This window comes from Microchirus variegatus (genome assembly GCF_963457635.1).
Source record: "Microchirus variegatus genome assembly, chromosome: 14".
NCBI classification, from domain to species: Eukaryota; Metazoa; Chordata; class Actinopteri; order Pleuronectiformes; family Soleidae; genus Microchirus; species Microchirus variegatus.
The window spans coordinates 14,099,975-14,122,342 of record NC_139815.1 but is presented as its reverse complement, the minus strand read 5'-3'; the positions used below and the strand labels follow the sequence as shown (position 1 = coordinate 14,122,342).

At 41.2% G+C, this 22,368-nt stretch overlaps 3 protein-coding genes across 3 annotated transcripts; 2 read left to right on the top strand and 1 right to left on the bottom strand.

The window, feature by feature from the left end:
- Positions 1 to 242: 242 nt before the first annotated feature.
- chrna5 (cholinergic receptor, nicotinic, alpha 5) lies at positions 243 to 5,515 on the top strand (the record flags this gene model as incomplete). The annotated part of the gene is made up of 7 exons (XM_083901087.1): positions 243 to 330; positions 3,225 to 3,376; positions 3,457 to 3,501; positions 4,075 to 4,184; positions 4,306 to 4,483; positions 4,561 to 5,256; positions 5,357 to 5,515. 7 exons carry the CDS (start codon positions 243 to 245, stop codon positions 5,513 to 5,515), a joined length of 1,428 nt encoding a protein of 475 aa, XP_083757213.1.
- Positions 5,516 to 8,559: 3,044 nt separating this feature from the next.
- LOC310936485 (UDP-glucuronosyltransferase 2C1-like) lies at positions 8,560 to 10,173 on the top strand (the record flags this gene model as incomplete). The annotated part of the gene is made up of 1 exon (XM_083900558.1): positions 8,560 to 10,173. The coding sequence occupies one exon, from the start codon at positions 8,560 to 8,562 to the stop codon at positions 10,171 to 10,173; it is 1,614 nt and encodes a 537-aa protein (XP_083756684.1).
- Positions 10,174 to 12,202: 2,029 nt separating this feature from the next.
- On the bottom strand, positions 12,203 to 21,525 carry chrna3 (cholinergic receptor, nicotinic, alpha 3; the record flags this gene model as incomplete). Its single annotated transcript, XM_083900557.1, has 7 exons — positions 12,203 to 12,331; positions 12,459 to 13,659; positions 13,875 to 13,984; positions 17,619 to 17,663; positions 19,790 to 19,929; positions 20,232 to 20,327; positions 21,483 to 21,525. 7 exons carry the CDS (start codon positions 21,523 to 21,525, stop codon positions 12,203 to 12,205), a joined length of 1,764 nt encoding a protein of 587 aa, XP_083756683.1.
- Between the last annotated feature and the right edge of the window lie 843 nt (positions 21,526 to 22,368).

Genomic DNA, 22,368 nt, shown 5'->3' with positions numbered 1-22,368 from the left:
TTCGGCATCACCGCGGCTCTAATCTGGACTGCGTGTTGATGGGAGAGACTCAGAACAGGTGTGTATTCGCTTGCTCTACATTGCCATATATTAGCAATTTGTCTATTTTCCTAGCCCATTCACTGACATCATCAGCTGTGATTGAATGAATTTGCCAGGGGCTAAGCAGGGATTACCATTTATTTTCAGTGCTGTGATGCCTGAGGGACCAGCTGTGTGGATCCGGTGCCACCTCTGATACGATGCTGGGAGCAGGAGGAGCAGCCACCTTCCTCGCACTGCTGCTGCTGCTGCCGTTGTTGTGCTGCTGCCACCTGTGCCACTCACTGCGTAAGTTTGGCAAGGACTGGGATTATTTCCGGGGGATGTAATGGGTTTAATACGACTGAGGACATACTGCAAGATAAGTCGAACAGAAAGTGAGAAGGACTTAAATGCAGAACATTTCTAAACAAATGTATGTGTAATGTGTGTTTACACAGATATAGATATAATGTAGCTTTTCTATATTAAAAAATATACAAAATGACTTGATCAGTGTTGTATAAGGTAACACAAAAGTAACACTTTCTAATTTGCAAATGATGGATTTTCATAATTTATTGTCTGGACAAAGCCAACTTGGAGGGGAAACATTGATTTTTATTGTTACACAGTCTATCCAAATGAATCATCCATTTCAAACTGTTCATTTTGCTCCTGAACAATTCACACTGAAGTAAAAACAACCTCTCCATGATCCCGTCTTTCACTGCTTTCACTGTGCCGTGCCAAGCAGTAGTCAGAGGAATTATGACCTCTGTACGTTGCTGAGTTGAAACCAGAAAGAAATGGTTCTGGTCAGGGAATCAAAGTTCAGCTGAGCAAGATTAATTTCCACAACAAGAGAGTTTGTATTTGTTATGGTCTGAAAGAAACATAATGTACATACAAGAAATAACTAATAAATGATTAACACATAGGCAATAAACACAAATACAGTATTAACCCTTAGAACACAGAGCATTTGGGCTGTTTTTTCCCATGACTGCATTAAAACGTATACGGAGGCTATGAGAATATACAATATAGACAGTTTCATGTGTTAAACTGTGTTACAGAGTAGTTACATTTAGTTTACATTATATTTGGTTACATTTAGTTACATTTATTCTGTATGATAGTTACATCTGGCCCTTTGATGGTAACCATTATGCTGATGTGGCCCTCAGTGAAAATGAGTTTGACACCCCTGCTTGCGGCAATCTGATGAAGAAGTTTTTTTTTTTTTTTTCATTTTCACCAACTTTATAAACACACCTGAACAAAAGGTCCTCAAAATGTTTGAGATCGCACAACACATAAGAAGACGAAAAAGGCCTGAACATGTGACCTATAAACACACAACCACAGGATGTCCATGTAAAGAGTTGTGTATTATTCCCATGGCAATTTACCAAGGGTGACCCTAACCCTGAGGGTTAATACACAGGAGCAAAAGCAGTCACCTCTGGTCAGCATGTATAACGTAACAACTTATATCAACACGAATTACAGATGACAAAAATCGAGATCATCTGTCAAGGAACATGTAAGCATGCAAGGAACATTTATAAGAGGGAGCATTCACGCAGCACTCAGGGTGAAAACAGTCCACTGTGTAGTTCAAGTATCTCTCTCCAGCTCTCACTGCCACAACTGCAGGAAACTCCTTACATATTGCTGCGTTTAACATCTGCAGTATCTCCTGGAAAAAAAAAAGGTAAAAAGGAGAAAATTACAAGGGCACAAAAGTCAGACTTATATAATTCATCATACTCTAAAAGAGACTTATTGTTGAGTCCAGAAGAATTCTCAGCCAAGCAGAACGCTGGTACTAGCGAGTGGAGACACTGAAGAGATGATGATGAGTTTGCTGATCGCAGGCTCATCGATCGAGTTTTGTTGCCGGCTTGTTTTTTTATCGATCCGCACACGCTGAAAGGGTGACACCACACATTTGTGGTCAGCCTTGAGGGAGATTTGCAGCCACTGTCTCCATCCATAAATTGAGTTAATAACCAATTGTGTTGGTGAATGATTCAAAGAACAAGGAGAAGAAATTGCGCGTGAGTCAAAATGCGATCAATGCTCTTGGTAAAAGAGGCGCCCGAGGTCTGCTTCAGCGGAGCAATGCATGAGTTTGACTGGGATTTAGAGAGCCGCTGTAAGTGTGTGCTATGCTATGAGAAAACAATATTATATACCTGCATTTAATGACCCTGTCACCTCCAGTTCATGTTTAGATTCATTTGTCAAATACTCTCAATACAGATTTGGACAAGCAACCAAATTATAAAAACACAAAGACGACTACCCCATTCACCAGTCTTGACTGTTACTTTTATGATTATCTTTATTTTCTTAATAATAGGATTCTAAATGCAATTGCACTGAAGGCTACAGGCATATTCAGTGGGTGTCTGCTTCCACAGAGGTCATATCCAGAGCTAAACACTGCAGTAAGGTCAGCACAATCAATCGGTCCATCAACTGGAGTCTGAGACTAGTGCTATTGTGTTTGCTGGATTGGTGAACATCTGACTAATCACCAAAAACACTGCCACAAAAAACGCATTAGGGCATAAAGAGACCCACCAGGTGACACATTTAGACTCTCGGAGCAGTTGCCCTGAGTGTCCATCCACACTTTAAAGTTGCTCTGGGCATTAAGCTGGTATTAAGAAGTCACTGACAATGAGAATCTATTACTTCATGGAAATGCTGATGATATTCATAGAATAAAAGTGTTTGGGTGTGAGCTAACAGTAAATATAAACCAAGCCTAACCTCAGTCCTATCTTGGTCTCAAACCTTAACCTCAGGGAAATCATTTGGAGCTGCTCGGTGCAGGAAAAGCAGCAGCAGCTGCGATTGGCGCATGCAGAGAGGCAGTTGTTTAGGGAGCACTCGATTTGCTTTTAGCGCTTTACTGGCAGAGTATCGGATGATGTGGTTTGTGAGAAGATTGTGGGCACTTGTCTGTGTCATAATACCACTGCATGCAGTGGTCTTTTTTATTATTACTACTAAGTGACATTTACTTCATGAAATTCGTCACTCTGTGTGCAGCGTCATTGCAGATACAAAAAAAACTAAATACTGCTAGAGCGGGAGAGACTTATATCTAAATGTTATGTACTACAGCTTTAATATGAATTTATCATTATTTTCTCCTGAACCAACTTGTCTTTCGCTCCTTTCAGGAGTTCCAAAACTCTCATCTTATGCAAAAGCAGAGGACAAGCTGTTCAAATATCTCTTTGGAAGCTACCAGAAATGGGTTCGTCCAGTGGAATACCTAAACCAGACCATCTGTGTGAAGTTTGGACTGGCCATCTCCCAGCTAGTTGATGTGGTGAGCACAGAAAAGCACCAAATATGGATATTGTGTGTGTTGTGTATTACATTTCAACACTGGTTGATTTACTATTCTAGGACGAGAAAAAACAGCTGATGACAACCAATGTGTGGATGAAACAGGTTAGTTGTGCCACACATCTACATAACTGATCCAGTATTATAGCACAAAAGATGTTTCTGCATGGCTCTTAGTGAATTTCCAGGGATGTAAAAAGTAATATTAACAACATCTGGCTTACATGGATTTTGGATACAACCCTACTTTAATCTGCTCCGGTGGCATTTCACTGACAGTCCTCACCATAATATGAATCATTTTTGCTCTGCTCCCACGCACCTGCCTCTGCAGGCTTCTTCTGTCCCTTGTCAGCCTCATTCATGGTCCTGGCCGCCCTGTCTGTCATGCCATCTTATGAATTATCCCCAGAGACCAGGCTCTGCTGTTCAGGTTAGTTGCTCCCTTTCAGAATGATGGATTGCATCGTGCACAAAGGGTGATGGAAGTACACTGGCCATGGTAGCAATGTCTATTTATCACAGAGGTCATTGGAGAAAATGTTAGATCTCTTTCATCCCTCTCTCCTTTTCTGGTAAAAGTTTTCCTTCATGGACTGGGTTATGTATATGTGTTTTCTTATTATTCAGCTCTATCAGCTCAGGTTCGATTGAATGTCCCATTCTTTGTGTGTGTAGGAGTGGACCGACTTGAAACTCAGATGGAACCCTGACGATTATCTGGGCATCACGACTATAAGAGTCCCCTCTGACCGACTCTGGCTTCCTGACATTGTTCTCTATGATAAGTATGTGCTTTTGTGATCACAGCGATAAGCAGGCAGAGTTGTGTCAGATGGTTTTTGCAGTCATTCTTGTTTCCCTAAAGGAAACATACACAGTTACAAACAAAATGTCTTCTTTCACCAGCTCAGATGGACGTTTTGAAGGAACGGTCACCAAAGCTGTCGTTAAGTTCGATGGAACTATAACATGGACACCACCAGCCAATTACAAGTCTGCCTGCACCATCGACGTCACCTTCTTCCCGTTTGACCTCCAGAACTGTTCCATGAAGTTCGGCTCCTGGACGTATGATGGCTCCCAGGTGAGTCTCTCCTCTTCAGTATATGTTTGGTGTGTTGTAGCAGTAATTGGCACAACATTGCCCTGCTTATTTGCCAGGTCGACGTCATTCTGGAGGACTTCCATGTCGACAAACAGGACTACTTTGACAACGGTGAATGGGAGATAGTAAAGGCCACTGGCAGCCGTGGTGTGAGGACAGATGGAAGCTCCTCCTACCCCACCATCACCTACTTCTTCCTCATCCGCAGGCTGCCTCTATTCTACACCCTCTTCCTTATCCTCCCATGTATTGGCCTTTCCTTCCTCACCATCCTTGTCTTCTACCTGCCTTCTAACGGCGGCGAGAAGATCTCCCTCTGCACGTCAGTGCTGGTGTCGCTCACCGTCTTCCTCCTGGTCATCGAGGAGATTATCCCTTCCTCCTCCAAGGCGATCCCTCTCATCGGCGAGTACCTGGTGTTCACCATGATCTTTGTCACGCTCTCCATCGTGATCACCGTTTTTGCCATCAACATCCACCATCGCTCCTCCTCCACACATCACGGCATGGCACCGTGGGTGAGGAAGATTTTCCTGCATCGGCTGCCAAAGCTGCTGTGCATGCGCAGCCATGCTGACCGCTACGCCGCAACAGGAGTGGCCGGGGCAGGAGGAGCGTTAGGACTGGGTGTGAGGACGGATTCAGCACCTGAACTCAGCCCCGGACTCTACACAAAACATCGCCTAGAAGCAGCTTTGGATTCTATTCGATACATAACCATGCATGTGGTTAAAGAAAATGAAGTCAGAGAGGTGAGTTTGGTGGATATTTCTGTATCCATACACAATAATATATTTTGCACGCCAATCGTCTGCTACTCTAGAGTGACATATTTTGTTTTTTTTGGCACAGGTGGTACAAGACTGGAAGTTTGTAGCCCAGGTAATTGATCGAATGTTTCTTTGGGCCTTCCTCCTGGTTTCAATCTTAGGATCTGCTCTTCTCTTTATCCCAGTTATTTACAAGTGGGCCAACATCATTGTCCCCAACCATCTTGGAAGTATCCTCTAAGAAGCACACATGAAAGCAAACTAACCCCAAATGGATTCAAAGCACATGAACAGCCCACAGTGAGTCTCCTTTGAGAGGCTGAGATTACCGGTGAGATACGAGCCGGCTCTGTTTTTATTGTGCCAGAGGTCACGTGTGTGTGTGTGTGTGTGTGTGTGTGTGTGTGTGTGTGTGTGTGTGTGTGTGTGTGTGTGTGTGTGTGTGTGTGTGTGTGTATCCTATTTCCTTTTTAGGAAGATTCTAAATCTTGTTAATTAGTTTTAAGATACATTGAAAACATGTGACAGTATATATTAAATACTTATATGATAATATAAATGATAAAATACATTAAAGTGTTTCAGCATGTCCTAAGCATCTGTTCACATCAATCAGTCAATCAGTCACACACATCAGAAGAGTCTTTATGATCAACGTGTCACTGTGTGTTCATCCTTGAAAGGTATTTAAAAGGCTCAGATCAATAGATACAAACACACAAAAGAGAGGAGACTATGTTAATTTGTGTTTTAGTTTGATGAGATCACTTTATCTTGGTGATGGTACACGCCTTTTCTTTTCTGTAGATGAATTCTAGCTTTTCAACTCGCCATGACACACGTTCTCCTCAGGGTGGAGGCGGGGCTTCCCTTGCAGGAATTAAACATTTCCATGGCAGCTCGCCCTTTTCCGTCTGCAAACAAAGGCAGAGGAATGTAAAAAAAAAAGTGTCCTTGGTAAGCGGTAAAGGAAAGAGGTGATAGGCATTCAAGATGTCATTAGCCAACTTAAGCCAAGACAAAGTGGAAAAAACATGCTCACAAGTCACTTTAATAGGTACACAGGACAGCTAATGAAATGGCAGTAGTATGGTGGCCCCTGGTGAGGCGTTCAGCTCCTTCAAGCTTGTTCAGCAAAGTGTCAGCAGTTGCTTGTCACAAGTGTATTATTTTAGTTATGTTATTTAAAAAACTGTCCATTCTTCCCTGACATTTTTACTGACTGGATATTTACTCTTTTTTTGGACACGAGATCCCAGTAGATCAGCACATTCAGACATACAGTCCCCCCTGGCACTAACAACTATGTCACATTCAGTCACTTAAACATTCTTTCTAGATATTATTCTCAGTTTGACCTTTGGTAGGTCTGCTTGTCCTTCTCCATGACAAAAGGCATTGAGTTGTTGCCATGTGTTTAACTGATGAGATACACCTGTACCTAATAAAGTGACTTGTGAGTGTAAGTTATACTATAATTTCACATTTTATAATGTTATTTCCATTGGTGTTGCATGCAGATGATTTAAAGAACAGCAAGAACATGATTTAGAGCCTCATCACTGCTCTCCGTGAACCAAGAAAACTCACGTGTCCCTTTGACTGGCACCTCATCTTAAAGAAAAGGGGGAAAAGGCACCACCTGGTGGTGACTAAACTGAAGAAATCTGTGAGGTTCCAATCCCAGTTGCCACCGCACATGAACACAAAGATTGTAAATAAATAAAAAAAAACAAGCACATGCAAACACGAAAAACACATTTGGCATAATACAGATGAGAGAGCATAGAAAGGGACGTCAAGGAGGCGACCAGGAATTTGTTTGTCTTTGTTGTCCATCTTTTATGTGTTCTGTATTCTATAAATGTGTTTTCCCTTGCCTCTGCTTGTTTCCTGTGTGTTATTGTTTTTCCCTTATTATAAATTGCATTTTGGCATGGAGCTCAAAATTGCGGGAAGCCCCATATGACATAACATAAAAACCAAAACCTGCAATGCACATCTAAATAAATCAATCTTTTAAAAACAATCATATACTGCTGAACTTTTTGTTTTGGCTTAACTTTTCTCAGAAAAGGCTGTTGTTTTCACATTATTAATACAGTGTTTTAATGCTAATCGCTGTTTCTGCAGCACGTATCACAGTGTGGGGTTGTTGGCCCAGCGATCAACCGTTAACCCCCACCATGACAAGGTACCAGCACAAAGGTCAAGCTCACTCATGCCTTAAGCCTTGCAAGAGAAATAACTCACTAAATTAGTCACTAGAGGCAGTTTGTTGCTGTATTTGTACATTTCAGGATCATTTTGGTTCTACGAAGCAGCAGACGCTATCACACTCTGAAGAGGTAAGTACTTCATCTCATTTTGCTGGAAAAACGTTGTGTTTTTCACACTATTGTTGGAATGTGTTCATACTCTGCCAAGGATTATTTGTTGCACAAGAAAGAAATCATCCGATTTTCATAGCGATCCAGATAACAATTTGAATTCAGTATTTGTTTTCCATAACTGATTAACCTTGAAAGACAGGGGGGGATGCATTGACTCTGTGGGAAAATGAGTGACCTTGGTAGGGCTTGATGCAGCTCTGCACATGTGTATACATTATATAATGTGTTGCATCTGCAAGGCCTTTGCCTTGATGAAGTTTTTTGTCTCATTTCTGTGATATAGGAGCATTAAATATGCATTATTATTATCATGTACACGCTTAGAAATAAGGGTTCCAAAAGGGCTGAGGTTCTACCTGGAACCATTTGCTTCTGAAAAACCCTTTCCCGAAGAAAGGGTTTTTCCAAGGGTTCTTGGTAACACTAATGGTTCCAGTAAGAACCTTTATAAAAAGCTTCTACCTGGAGCCAGAAAGGGTTCTCCTATGAGGACAAGCCGAAGAACCCTATATGGTTCTCCTTAGCACTTTTATTTCTAAGACTGTATTATGGAAATGCACTTGCATTAGCCAGTGTATTACTTAAAACTGAATTGAAGATTATCTCAATCTTAGATTAGGCAACTGTTTTATACATATATTCGCAATTCTGCCCACAGGTTAAAAGAAAAGATTGTGCTTTATGATCTTAAGCAAATACTAATGATAATCCAAGTAAGTTTCTCTGGAATGTGTAGTTACACAATCTCTGGTAACTGTTCACATCAACATTATGCAGAATAAGAGCTACCTCTGTTATGCTATCAGTCAGTATTGCATGTACTTTATAACTGAATTCTGGAGTAAATACTGGCTGAATTCCAGTGTTTGTCTATTCTTGTTGCAGGTTGACGATGCCACACTATGGAAACACGTTCTTCTCCACCGTCCTTTTATCTGTCGTCATCTTGACATTGAGACAATGTCACGGTGGCAGGATTTTGATTGTTCCTTTGGAGGGAAGCCACTGGGTGAACATGGATTTCATAATTAAAGCACTCCATTCTCGGGGACACTCTCTCGATGTGCTGCGGACCAGTGAAAGCTGGTATATCAAGGGCGACGCTACGTACTACAAGACAATAACGGTGCCTGTCGCTGAAGCCTTTAATCATGACTTTATGAATCCAATCCTGAAAAAGATCTTTGACATAGAGATAGGAGGCAGCTCTGCTTTGCTAAGTTTTGCCAGTTTGCAGGTTGAGATGTTTACTGCAATGTTTAACATGCATAGGATTATATGTGACATGGCTACTGTTATGTTTAAAGATAAAGAGCTGATGGGTGTTTTAAAGGAGAGGAAATATGACCTGGTCCTTACTGACCCGGCGTGGGGAGCAGGTATCATGTTGGCTCATGCTCTTAATCTGCCTCTGGTTTATAATGTGCGATGGGTTCCTAGCGGAGAGGGACATTTGGCCATTGCACCTTCACCTTTATCCTATATCCCAATAACTGGCTCAGGGCTGTCAGACAAAATGAGTTTCATGCAGAGAGTTAAAAATCTCCTTTTCTTTGCCCTTTGGCAAGCACAGTATTGGTTTTTATATAGCCCCCAGTATCAAGCTGTTTGTGATACATTCTTTGGCCCTGAGGTGAAATTCACAGACTTACTACGAGGAGCAGACCTGTGGCTTATGAGGGCTGACTTTGTGTTTGAGTTTCCTCGCCCTTCAATGCCCAATGTTGTCTATATAGGTGGATTTCAATGTAAACCATCAAAACCACTTCCTGAACACCTGGAGGAGTTTGTGCAGAGTTCTGGAGAGCATGGATTCATCATCATGTCTCTGGGGACTTTTGTGAGCGAACTTCCTGCTGACATGGCAAGTGAGATCGCTGCAGCTTTTGCCAAATTACCTCAGAAAGTCATCTGGAGGCATAAAGGTGACAGACCAGCCACTCTGGGCAACAACACTTTACTCGTGGACTGGATGCCACAGAATGACCTCCTGGGACACCCAAAGATCAAACTATTTGTGGCTCATGGAGGCACAAACGGAGTCCAAGAAGCTATCTATCATGGAGTCCCAGTTGTGGGACTGCCTGTGTTTTTTGACCAGTATGACAACCTGCTCCGTCTGAGAGACAGAGGTGCAGCTAAGATAGTTACATTAGCCACAGTGAACAAAGACACTTTCCTAGAAGCAACTGAGGAAGTCCTGAAAGAGCCGTCCTACAGGAGGAACATGCAGAGACTCTCCAGGCTGCACAGGGATCAACCAATGGAACCGATGGACGCTGCCATCTTCTGGATAGAGTTTGTCATGAGACATAAAGGCGCCGCTCATCTGAGAACAGAGTCCTACAGAATGCCCTGGTATTCCTACCACTCTGTAGATGTGGTGTTGTTCTTGGTGGCAGTTGTGCTGCTCATTTTTGGTACATTTGCTGCCTTGATAAGGTGTTTGTGTTTTAAACTCTGTGTGAGAGGAAAAATTAAAAGTGATTTAAAAAAGAAACAATAAAAACTTCAAATAATCTTAAAAATGTCAAAATAGTTATAGGATTGTCTGATTATAATACAAAAAATACATGGAAATGTAACCAGAAATTAGCTTGTTTTCCTGTAGACAATAATTATTCAGGAAATCTTGTCGAGATGCAGCGGGGATTCATTGTCTCGTTGATTTCCATGTTGTGTTATCGTTATTAACGTTGGTTAGCATCTGATTACAAGTTTGTTTTCAATTCGTACTGAAAATGCTTCAGTCATTAAAAGAAACTACATATTTTCTACCTGAAGGACGTGAAACATGGGGGTGTTTTATTCTTCCAGGGGGAATCATTGTCATATTTAGAGCATTGGTTCCCCCAATAGTTTAATCAGAAAAGACACTGTGATGACACAGTAGTAGATCCAGTGAACTATATCCCACAGGAGAGCAGAGGGTTAAGCGTGCAATGGCTAATACGTGGAATGCTCTATATTGGATTGGTTGCTCAACATCTGAACAAATCATTACACTCGGCGGTGCTGAGAAAACAAGTGTCTTCACATACAAGGTCAGTGATCTGTTAGTTAAAACTTTTCTGTGGGTTAGAGAGTAGAGTGGCAGTGGTACAACTTGACGATGTTTGTTTTCCCAATCCCATACAATACTACACATTGATATACATATTGCATGAGTTCCAAACAAAATCCAACTTGTACATTTAATACATCTTTATTTAAAATTGTTGTGCAACTACTAAACAAGCAAAAGTACATTACACACTCAAATTATGAGCTCGCGCAATGCGGATTTTGCAAAGCAGTTCCACACAGCTCTCTCTAGGGTGTTTAGATCTCGAGTTGCCCGGCAACATGTCCACACTGCACACAGGAAGTGATTTGTTTAATGTCGAGACAGATGGATCACACGAGTTAAGTGAGACAGCTGTGAGAAAGTATGAAAATATAAAGAAGCGCCCGCAGAAGGTTTCTTCATCGCTCCTGTGCTGCTGGTGTATACACACACAAACCCTCCCTCAGTCAGGTCTGCTCATTTCTGTTCACAAAGACCTAAAGGCATAATTATACCCCACCAACACCAGAAATCATCAGAAATTGAAAACAGATAAAGTCTTATTTTTGTCTCCCACTAGTCTTGAGTTTGAAATTAACAGTTTAAAAAGAAACAGTCCAAACACCCACATGTAGGTGCTCTTAAAGATACTTGCCTATAGGATCTGGATGCTGTTGATCCTGTACATGGTGAATGTGGTGTCATGTCCATCGCATTACTGCACCATTCTACACATTCTGAGCCTGTCCTTGCAGAAAATAAACAGAAACTGTGGAGCGTTTCTTGAAGCCAAAAATGCTTACTTGCATACTTTCAGGGAATAAATAAATGTTCACAATTCACTTTTTCTTAATCAACTTTTAATAAACCACCACATTGTCCATAAGCAAACAAAGTCAAACTGTAGCTCTCTTTTGTGGTATGTTACAGTGCTTGTTATGATGAAATAGGTGACATGTCCCTTTAAAACAGCCAAGAAAGCCTTTTTGATCACATGTAGTTTTCAAGTATGACCACATGATGTCGCTCTTTGACAACAGTCCACTTTCTTGATTCTCAGTCATGAAATCTGTTACTGATGTTCATTTTCTAACCAATTTTTTTTTTCTTTTTTTTTTAACTAAAATTGCCCACAGTAATTTGATATTACACTCAACAGAACACATGAGAAATATTAAACTCAGCAGGTATCATTTACATATTGTGTCTTGTTAGGAGCACCAGCATCATATTCACCCAAGCAATATCACATTGCCATTAACAGCAAAATGTGTTTTTACACTGTAATTGTAAAGTCAGTGGTCACAATGGTTTGTTAGACCGCTCCTCAGCGTTGTAACCATCAGTTCTAGGCATCAGCTTTTGGCTGACAGTGTTTGTTATTTCCATCCTCTTTCTGTGGATCCACTCGGCATTCCTGCTCTCTTTTGCACAGAGTGAGAATCCTCTAAGAAACAGTTCAACCGTCTGGAGTTTTGTCAAACTGAATTTAAATGTCGTCTCCGAGTAGTAGAGGTTGGAGGAAGAGGCCAGCTGTTCCCAGGATACACACCAGGACAAAAACCCACAGGAAGATCCTGTCGATTACCATGGCAACATACTTCCAGTCATCCTGAACCTGCGAGGGCATCATAGTGAAAACAATTTTAAGAGTTTTGATGACAATGTTGTAGGTTATTAAAATGTAATTTGACGGAATACTATGAATACAGTGTTTATTTGATGTTAAATTAGCTTGTGCTCACCTCCTTTGCTTCATTCTGTCGTCTCATGTTCTCCGCTATGTATTTGACACTCTCAATAGCCTCCCTGACCTCGGGGGAAAACGGCAACAGGGAGATTATTCCTCCATCCAGAGACTCGGAGCTTGAGCACTGACTACCTCCCCCCAACCCAACAGCACTGCCTCCAGTCAGTATCCCCTGACAACCAAGTCCTCCGCTACCTCCCCCAGAATCTGCAGGCAGTTTGCTGGATCTCTGGTGCCAGCAGCAGCTGCAGTGGCCCTCACAGCCTAGCAGCCCAGACACTGCATCTTTGCCTGGGTCTATGCTCAAGTTATTGAGGTTGGAGAGTTCAGTGTGGTTGTAAAGACGTTGGCGGTTCGTGAGACTGGTTACCACACTGCAGGCCAGGGCCTGAGGATTATAAGGCTTCTGCAAAGTGTTGGTTGAATGTGCAGCACAGGGTCTTACATGTGTCGCGTGAACACAGTCGGCCACTGTCACCTTCTCCGGGTCCCTCTCTGGCCTGGTCATGAACATCACCCTGGGTAGCAGTCCCAGGAACACGCTCCGCACCCAGCAAGGCATGGTGTGCGTCTTTGGGGTGCGGTAGTGGACATTCAACACAAAAACAGTGATGACAATAGAAAGGGTGACAAAGATCATGGTGAAAAGAAGGTACTCGCCAATCAGGGGAATCACGAGTGATGTGGAAGGTATGGTTTCAGTTATGACAAGCAGGAAGACCGTTAAAGAAAGAAGAACAGAGATACACAGGGTGATCTTCTCACCACAATCAGATGGCAGGTAGAAGACGAGCACTGTGAGGAAGGAGATAAGCAGACAAGGGATGATCATATTGATAGTGTAGAATAGAGGCAGGCGGCGGATGTACAACGAGTAAGTGATATCGGGGTAGATTTCCTCACAGCAGTTGTACTTAATGTCATGTTTGTAACCAGGAGCATCAATGATCACCCACTCGCCACTCTCCCAGAAGTCCTTCAGATTGATTGTGGAGCCAATCAGCACCAGATCGATTTTTGCCTTGTCGTAAGTCCAGGAGCCAAACTTCATGGTGCAATTTTGGTAATCGAAGGGGAAGTATGTGACGTCAATCTTGCAGGAGCTCTTGAATATGGCTGGAGGAATCCAAGTAACGTCGCCATTGTACCGAAGCAGGGCCTTGGTTTTGTCGTCCACCTGAAAATCTCCAACCGCACTGTAGAGAGAGTTAAAGAAATAGGGAAGGTTTAGGGAAAATGGCACTCGCAGAGTTACTGACGATTAAACTGAGGGAATTGGTTTCAGTCCTCTGTGATATATTCCATATTAAGAATATGGAAAACACAAGAATGGCCCATGTGTAACAAGTTAAATAGACTGATATAGTTTGTCATCGTGATCCTTTAACATCAATGCAACAGACATATTTACTTGTTGTATAGTACAATGTCTGGCTTCCAGATCCTTTTGGACGGCACTCGGATAAATTCAACACCTCCAAAGTCTTTTGGATTCCATCTCAGTTTGTAGTCATTCCAGACCTGAAAAACACACCAGGTGTATGTACATTAATAATAATTCATTTCAACTGCACAAAGTTGATGTAATAAGCATTTCTCTTTAAATATGTTTTCCCTCGGAATTTAAATAAAAATAAACAATTTGACAGAAAAATTACTAAAACTGCTCAAAACATAAAATATAACATACATAATATGATATTACTTCACCTTCAGGATATAAGACACCAGTGCATTCCGAACATGAGCCTACAACCATGCTAAGAGCTTTGTGAGCTGTGGACCCATCAAGCTGAATGCTAACATTAGCATGCTAATATGTGTCTTATCTTTGCACGTTAGCATGCTTGGTTTTGCAGTCAAGATTATCAGAGTTTCATCAAAAATCAAAGTCAGTGCTACAAATAAATTTGACCTGAAGTCATCAGATGAAAAAGGGCAGAAACAAAGTTAACACAATTCAATGTGTTTGTAGCAAATGTAGCGAAGACACACAAGAGTATAAAAGACAGAAAGTATAGGTGTTTCCCTTTGGATGATCTTTCAGTCAGTCTTGTAACATAACGAAGTACAAATACTTCGTAATTGTACTTAAGTGTAAAATTCATGTATCTGTAGTTTATTTATATTTCTAGCAACTTTTACTTGTATTCCCCTTCATTTCCTTTAACTATCTTTGTTACCAAACGAAATCAGAAGAAGAAGAGAGCTGTTTTACATTATAGTTCTGCTATTCAACCATTCTTCACCTCATTCATACACTTCAACATGGTGTTAAGTGTCTTGTTCAAGGACACAGACTAGCAGGGCCAGGAATTGAACACACAACCTTCCACTTGGGGGGTTGGGACCCAGGGGTGTCTCAAAGGGTGGTAGAGACACCCCTGGGTGTGTCTCTACCAGTGTCTCGATGATGCGCTCAATCTGACCGCTGGTCTCGAGGTGAAACCCTGATGAAAGACTAGCTGAAGCACCCACTGGCCTGCTGGATATAAGCCAGATTCTTATGGTCTGTTCAGACCCGGAACCCTCAAGCCAACGGCACCACATACTCCTCCAAGTCCAACATCACAGCAAGCAGTTCCTTGTTACCCACATCATAATTAATTTTTTTTGCAGAGAAAAGAATGGAACGGATGGAGCTTTTGGTCATTTGGAGACAATTGGGACAAAACTGCCCCAACTCCCACATCAGAGGCATCAACCTCAACAACAAATGGTATAGAGGGGTCTGAGTGAATCAAGACTGGTGCGTTGGTAAACCTTCTCTTCAGTTCTGTAAATGCCTTCTCAGCCTCTGGGGACTAACGGAATCATGAAGGAGGACTTTTTACCGGTGCTGAAACAGGGACAATAATCAAACTAAAGCCCCTAATGAAGCGTCAATAAAAATGTGCGAACTGACAGTGTCAGGTTGAGACCCTGCCCTGTCCCAAAATGTACCCAAAACACTTGACTGTGGGGGCATGGGGGCATTTTTCCACCTTAACAAAGAGTTGGTGCTTCAACAACTTCTGGAGAATCCTCTTAACATGAGACACATGCTCCAGATAGGACTTAAAAAAAAAAAAAAAAAATCAGGATGTAGTCCAAATACTCGTAGGCAAAATGTTCAAGCATGTCCCTGAGGACATCATTAACAAATGCCTGGAAAACTACATTCAAAAGGGCATGACCAGATATTCATAGTACCTCCGTTGAGTGTTGAAAGCGGTTTTCCACTCGCTCCCCTCTCGTAGGGTCTAAGCCCCCCAATCAGTTTCAACACAATGAAACTGATAAAATCCACTACAGGCTTCCATAATGAAATAAAGCACTAAAAGTATTAACTAAGCCACTGCTCCCAAGCAGCTGACTCAAAACAAGAATTGTCCAAGAGACCCAGAAAACGTGAAACAAAAGGTAAAGGCTGCCCAGGAGACCTTTGATAAACCAAAAGGCTGAAGTCACAATAAACTCTCCAGCACCACAAGTTATACACTGAGAAAAAGGCAATTGGCATCAAACAAACACAAAGTGATGAGTTCATGTTTATAGATACACAGACAACTTTAGAAGCCACAGGCAGGAAAACCTCTCACTACCTCTGAAGGTGAGATAATGAGTCAGCACAGAGCACTGGAGACTCAGGGTATATGAACACTCCCCTCACCTGGGCTTCATCAACACCAATCAGTGCCACACACACCTGATCGCAGTGAGTTGATTCTCCCACAGAGAAGCTGTCAACTCCACATCATATAAACAGCTCCTACATGTGAAAGGAAACCGTTTACAGTGTGTTTTATGGGCTTTTTTGGCCATTATCTATAGTAAAGTAGCCTCAGAGAGCTGTAAAAAATTCACTCAGTAGTATCTAGGATGTACTGTTACATTAGGGCAGGTAGTGGAGGGAAATCAACCTTTCTATATCACCTTCAGAGATTAAAGCAGATTGTATTAAAATAACCAAAAGAGTGCATTATCCCTCAGCATCAAAGAGCAAATACAGCTCAACCCTTCAGTGTGAACACTGGTCCAGCACAGGTACACACACAATTGTAATCTGGGACCTGGGGGCATGCACTGCCACATTTGATTTGAAGCAAGTTCTCTTCATATTAAGAGACTATTAAGCCATATAGTAAGTTAAACATTTTTTTAGACCTGTTCTACATAATTATGACAGACGTTAATAAAGTGTTGTGTTGTGAGGTTTAATTGGGCTCAGTGTAGGCTTTTTGCCCCAGTGCCAAAACATATTCATGTAAAATTGGCCAAAAACAGTTCAAGGCTGCACCATAATTGACTGAAATCGAGGACATTGTTGACAATGGAAGTGGAACAAAACAAGTAGTTTTTAAAAGCCTGCTTAAAAAGTCACCAAATGTAGTTCAGTAATATAATCTACTGTTTATATATTCATGACATGATCATGCTGGATTTGCCTTCTCATTGGTGTTGGGCGCCTTCAGCCTTTTATCAGAAAAATTCCCAATAAAGATGTCTGAAAGTGATTGCGATTTTGATCTGGGAATACCAGCTTTAAAGGTGCATTATGTAATAAATATAAAGCAACTGGCCATAAAATCCTCCTAATGTCACAGAGACTCAGGAATAATGTTCATATAACAAACTGAACTCACCAACAACAACAGTACAGCCAAAATATTTGCATTAAAAATATATTTTGCAGACTGCAAATCATGTTTATGTTTTGAAATCATGTTTTGTCATGTGGCGCCACCTACCGCCGTCTATCAATCATTGCAGTCAGTTGAGTCTCAGCTGCTGAGCAACCACGGGTTGCCAGTTACGTCAGAAAACGAGACCTAAAAGACCTCTGTATTTAGAATTTGAATGTAGTAACCGTTTTTGGCCACATTCTTACATATGGCACCTTTAAGTTAGCAACGACCTCTAACAGTTGGTCGACATTGCTCAGTCAGTCAATCATGGACGTTTGTGTTTCTCGTGTCTGCATCACTGTTTGTGGTCTAACCAAAAAAACAAAAAAAAAACAGGACCACATGAATCAATGTGTTTACAAAGCTTCATCGCATGAATAATTCATCCTGTCAGTCTATTCCTGAAGAATAATGTATGACAGAAGGCTGGATCTATACTTTGAGGCCCTCGCTCGAGGTCAATTTGCAGTCATGCGCCATAAACTTACATGTCTCAGCCACAGATTGGTCTCCATGATCTGATTGACTTCATCCTGTAAACAGAACAACATGTATAATGAAGATATCCAAGTGAATAAATGCCAATGCATTGGAAAAAACAATTCTGGTCCTTGGTGATCCAGGCCCTGTGTGTTTTAGATGTGCCCCTGCTGCAACACACCTGATTCAAATGAGTGGGTCGTTCTCTGGCTTCTGCAGAGCTTGATAACGAGTGATTTAAATCAGGCGTGCTGGAGGCAGGCAAACATTTAAAAGCACACAGGCCAGGGTTTCCAGAGTAAACACTGATTTAAGTTATAACGTGTGACCTAGGGTGAATTCCAAATCCTTGCTTAACCCTCAATCTCAAAAATGTGCGCTCCCTCTAGTGCAAGTGCTGTCCCGATTCTCAGAAAAATTAAGTTGAGGGGCAAGTTTAAGGGCTGTATCGCCCTCAATATTGAGATTTTCCGAGACCACCCTTGGGAGCAAGGGCTACCCAGAATGCAATGCGTGTTTTGACATAACAAAGATGGCGCCGAAAGCAGCTTCTTTGTTAATAGAGCTATAAAAATTATGAAAAACCATTGTATTACCTTAGTTTAGGCCCATATTATGGATTACTGACGTCATTGTTGTGTAATAGTTATTTTTATTTTCATGATCTTCTGTCAATAGCCGGACGGTGCGGACAAGCTATGGTTTACTTTTCAATAAGCCGTGGTGTGCGGTAACTGTCAGCTGAATATGTCCGTGGTTGTGGTATTTGTACGAGTATCATCTTATAACTAACTGACAACCTAATAACTTGACTGACAAACGGATCGTAATAAATAAAAGTGATGTAAATGTGTTTTTCTTCTTCTTTTTTGGAGTTGACAGACTGGACGCAGCTTTGGCGTTATTCTGCCCCCCACAGTCTGAAGACGTATCTGCATTTAAGGGGTGTCCCATTTCTAAGTGACAAAATAACCCTCAACACTTGGTTTTGAGGGTCAGTTAAGATTAAGGGTTGAGCTTGAGGGTTAAGATAGGAATTGGAATTGGCTCATACTCTGCTTTAATTATGCCAGTAACCAGATTTTGATAGTGTCGACTACTGACAAGTTTCCACTTTTTTCATATGAATTACTGACATTTTAATGGAGATACAATTATTTATTATGAATTATTATTTATTTTAAATTTCTAATGAGTATTTAATTTAAGGAAGCCATCACTCCTTTTACATGATCTGGCACATTCAGAGAGCCTATACGTACAATCCCTCATTGTGAGATAATGACTGAGGCTGTCTGCCTGATGAACTATTGATAGTCTAAATGAGCTCATGTGTTCCTGCTCGCAGGCTGACCGATGCCTATTGCATTTGTGTTAGCACCAGGTGTGCAAGAGGGAATAACAGTCATCCATCAGCACTGGGAGCCTGTTACATTAGGAGAGTGAGACTGTGATAAAATATCCCATGTCACAATTATCTCTTGCCCTGTCCAGGCGACTCAGACAACTGTTCAGTACTGCCTCAAGTGTTTTGAGGAAAAAGTGTACAGACTGTATATGGTAATTTAGCTTTGTATGAAGATCGAAATAAACATCTTGTCTGACCTGCTTGTTGTTACAAAGGTAGATGTTTATTTGCAGCTGCTTTTGCACACGTCCTTGTCCTCAACACAGGCAGAGAGTGCTTTTCACAGTAGACGCTGTTGTTCTCTTCAAGTTTTTTCCACCAATCACTCATTATTTGCCTCCACCACAGACCCGTCTGAGTCAAGTGACACCGCTCCACCGGTGCATCGTCAACAAGCTCTATAGCAGAAGCGTTCTTAATCTTTTAAATCTCATGTAGAGTGGCAGGGATTGAGCGATAGAGGCTGCCTACACACTGAGAGGTGCAGAGACAGCTGACAGACAACATCATGTCTAAGCCAGACAAACTGTTTTCATCTGCTACACAGTGGCCTGAGTATCTCAGGTGTCTCATATGGTGTCCCAATAATCCCTTTATCCATTATTGTTTTGTTGTCGTGTCCTCTACGCTGAGTTCTGCCTTTATTTGTTTATTTCCCAATGTCAGCTCATAACTCCTCATTGAGCAGAGTGATGTATTTTTCGACCATAAAGCATCGTCGGCCGTAATTCAGGGGGTAATCATTCTCAAGACATAGGTCAGCATACTTACCACTTTGACCAGCTGGGACATGGACACCTCAAACTGAACAATGACCGGGTCGGACACATTCTCAACCGGCCGTATGTACTGGTTGTATTTGGAGAATATTACAGAGAAGAGACGATGTTCCGCATCTGAGCATGAGCCTCCTGAATCAGAGCAGAAGAGCAGATGTTCCTCAGTGCTGGGTGTTTTAAACACAAGCTTATTTTAAGGATAACTAAGTTAGTTTTCTATGTCCTATAGTGTTAAGATGTAGTACATGTTTCCACATCACCACACAACAGCTGCAATATTCTGAAGAAATTTGGTTTTGCAATTTTATTGTACTGTACATTAAATTACTTTTTTAAATATATATATTTTTTTGCATTATGCTACTTTAACATGGCAATAAAACAAGTTCATGAAAAGTGACAAGTCAGTGAGACGTGATATTGAAACGACTGACCTGAGAGTAGAAACAGGAGGACGGAACACGCAGGCAGACTGAGCCACAAACTGGCTTTCATCCTGTCTCTGTGAACCACTGCAAAATGAATGGACGCTGCCGGGAGCAGACGAGGGGAGAAAGTGAGAGTGAAAGAGCGTCTGCAGCTGCTGAAAGAGGGAGAGAGAGAGGGAGAGAGAGAGAGAGAGAAAGAGAGAGAGACTGAGCAGCACTCTGTCACTGACAGCGTACACACCACTGCACTACAAGAGCAAATGAAACATGAAAACATGGTCAATGGTGTAAAAATCTCAATATTACATTTGTAGTTATTTTTATTTTTTATTTTTATTTTATTTATTTTATTTTTATTTTTATATTATAGTTGTATTTTTGTGTACTTACTCTCTTATTTACCTGCCTGTTTAGGGACAACATATGCATTGTAATTTACTACATGTACTTCATGCATTTAAAATGATCAAATCAAAAACCGTAATCAATAAACTGCTCCAGTTACATCATGTAGGATAGTGTTTCTAAAACTCTGGGTCGCAGCCCACTGGTGGACCTTAGAGGTATTGCAGGTGGGCCTCAGACAAGGCCATTCATTTTTTTTTTCCATTTACCAGATTGTTTTAAACATATATTCTTTGTTATGGAAGGAAAACAAAATATGTTAAAGGTGCCATATGTAAGAATGTGGCCAAAAACGGTTACTACATTCAAATTCAAAATACCGAGGTCTTTTAGGTTTCATTTTCTGACGTAACTGGCAACTCGTGGTTGCGCGGCAGCTGAGACTCTACTGACTGCAATGATTGGTAGAAGGCGGTAGGTGGCGCCACATGCCAAAACCATGATTTCAAAGCAAAAACATGATTTGCAGTCTGCAAAATATTTTTTTTTAATGCAAATATCTTGGATATACTGTTGTTGGTGAGTTCAGTTTGTTATATTCCTGAGTCTCTGTGACATATTATGAGGATTTTATGGCCAGTTGATTTAGATTTATTACATAATGCACCTTTAATATTAAAATATAGCTTATAGAATATCATGTTACATCATATATACGTATACGTATATAATTGGTAAATGTCATGTCAAAATAAGAAATTAGAATATGAAATAAGACATTTTTAATTCAAACTCAAAAAAACAGAGCATATGGTAACAAAATAGAAACTAAAATAGAAACACTGTTTGAGTTATGCTGCTGCCCATCCTTGGTGAAGGTAATGAGACATCATGATTGTTGGTGGAGCGCACTTCTCAGCAGGACCTCCTTGTCATGGTTTCGCTCCACAATCATAATGGCATACACTCACCAGCACAAGGTGGCAGTGTCTGGAACCTTTTTTCGTCTTTGTTTAATACCGTGGGAGGGAATGGAAAAACATGTCATCCATCTCTATATTCAGTCTGTGGTGCAAACATTTTCCATGGAGCGAGGACATGGACCCAGGTGGTGTTTGCAATGACGTCCATATTAAATCAACAAATGGCCTTCAAACAAGAATTATTGTTCTCATGTGTACCATTGTTGGGAGTGTTGGTAGGCTCTTAGTGTAACATATGTTTGATTGATTTTTTTAAATAAAGTTGTTCATATCCTTGCCATCCTCCAAAAAAGGCCATATGTGCAATGTTTCATCATTTTGGTAATTGGTGTCCTTATGTTGACCTTTACCCAACTGAAACTGCCTTCAGATGAGGAATAAATCCCTAGTAGCACCTAGGGTGACCAGGGTGTTCCACTTTGTGGGGGGACTGCACAGCATTTGTCCCTCATTTTATTCGAATCTAGACTGATGCTTTTCTGAAGATATTCATTGATCTAACGGCTGTGTAAATCGCCTCTTGTCGACAGTCGCAAATGAGACATGTTTTTGAAAAACCTTGAAGATACAAGTACAACAGGTACAACAAAAACAAAAATGGGGAAACTACGTAACTGGGTCAAGCTGAGTTTCTCCTTATTTGGTCGTACAAAAGCTGTGGTCATAATTTCAAATACTACTACTAGTTGTAAACAAACGTAAGTGTTTTCTTCAGTGTTTTATAAAGTACCAGTAGTATACTTGATACATATAGTCTATCTTGAGTTTATTTTGTCTCTTTGTCCCTCATTTACTGTGTTGGGTTCTGGTCATCG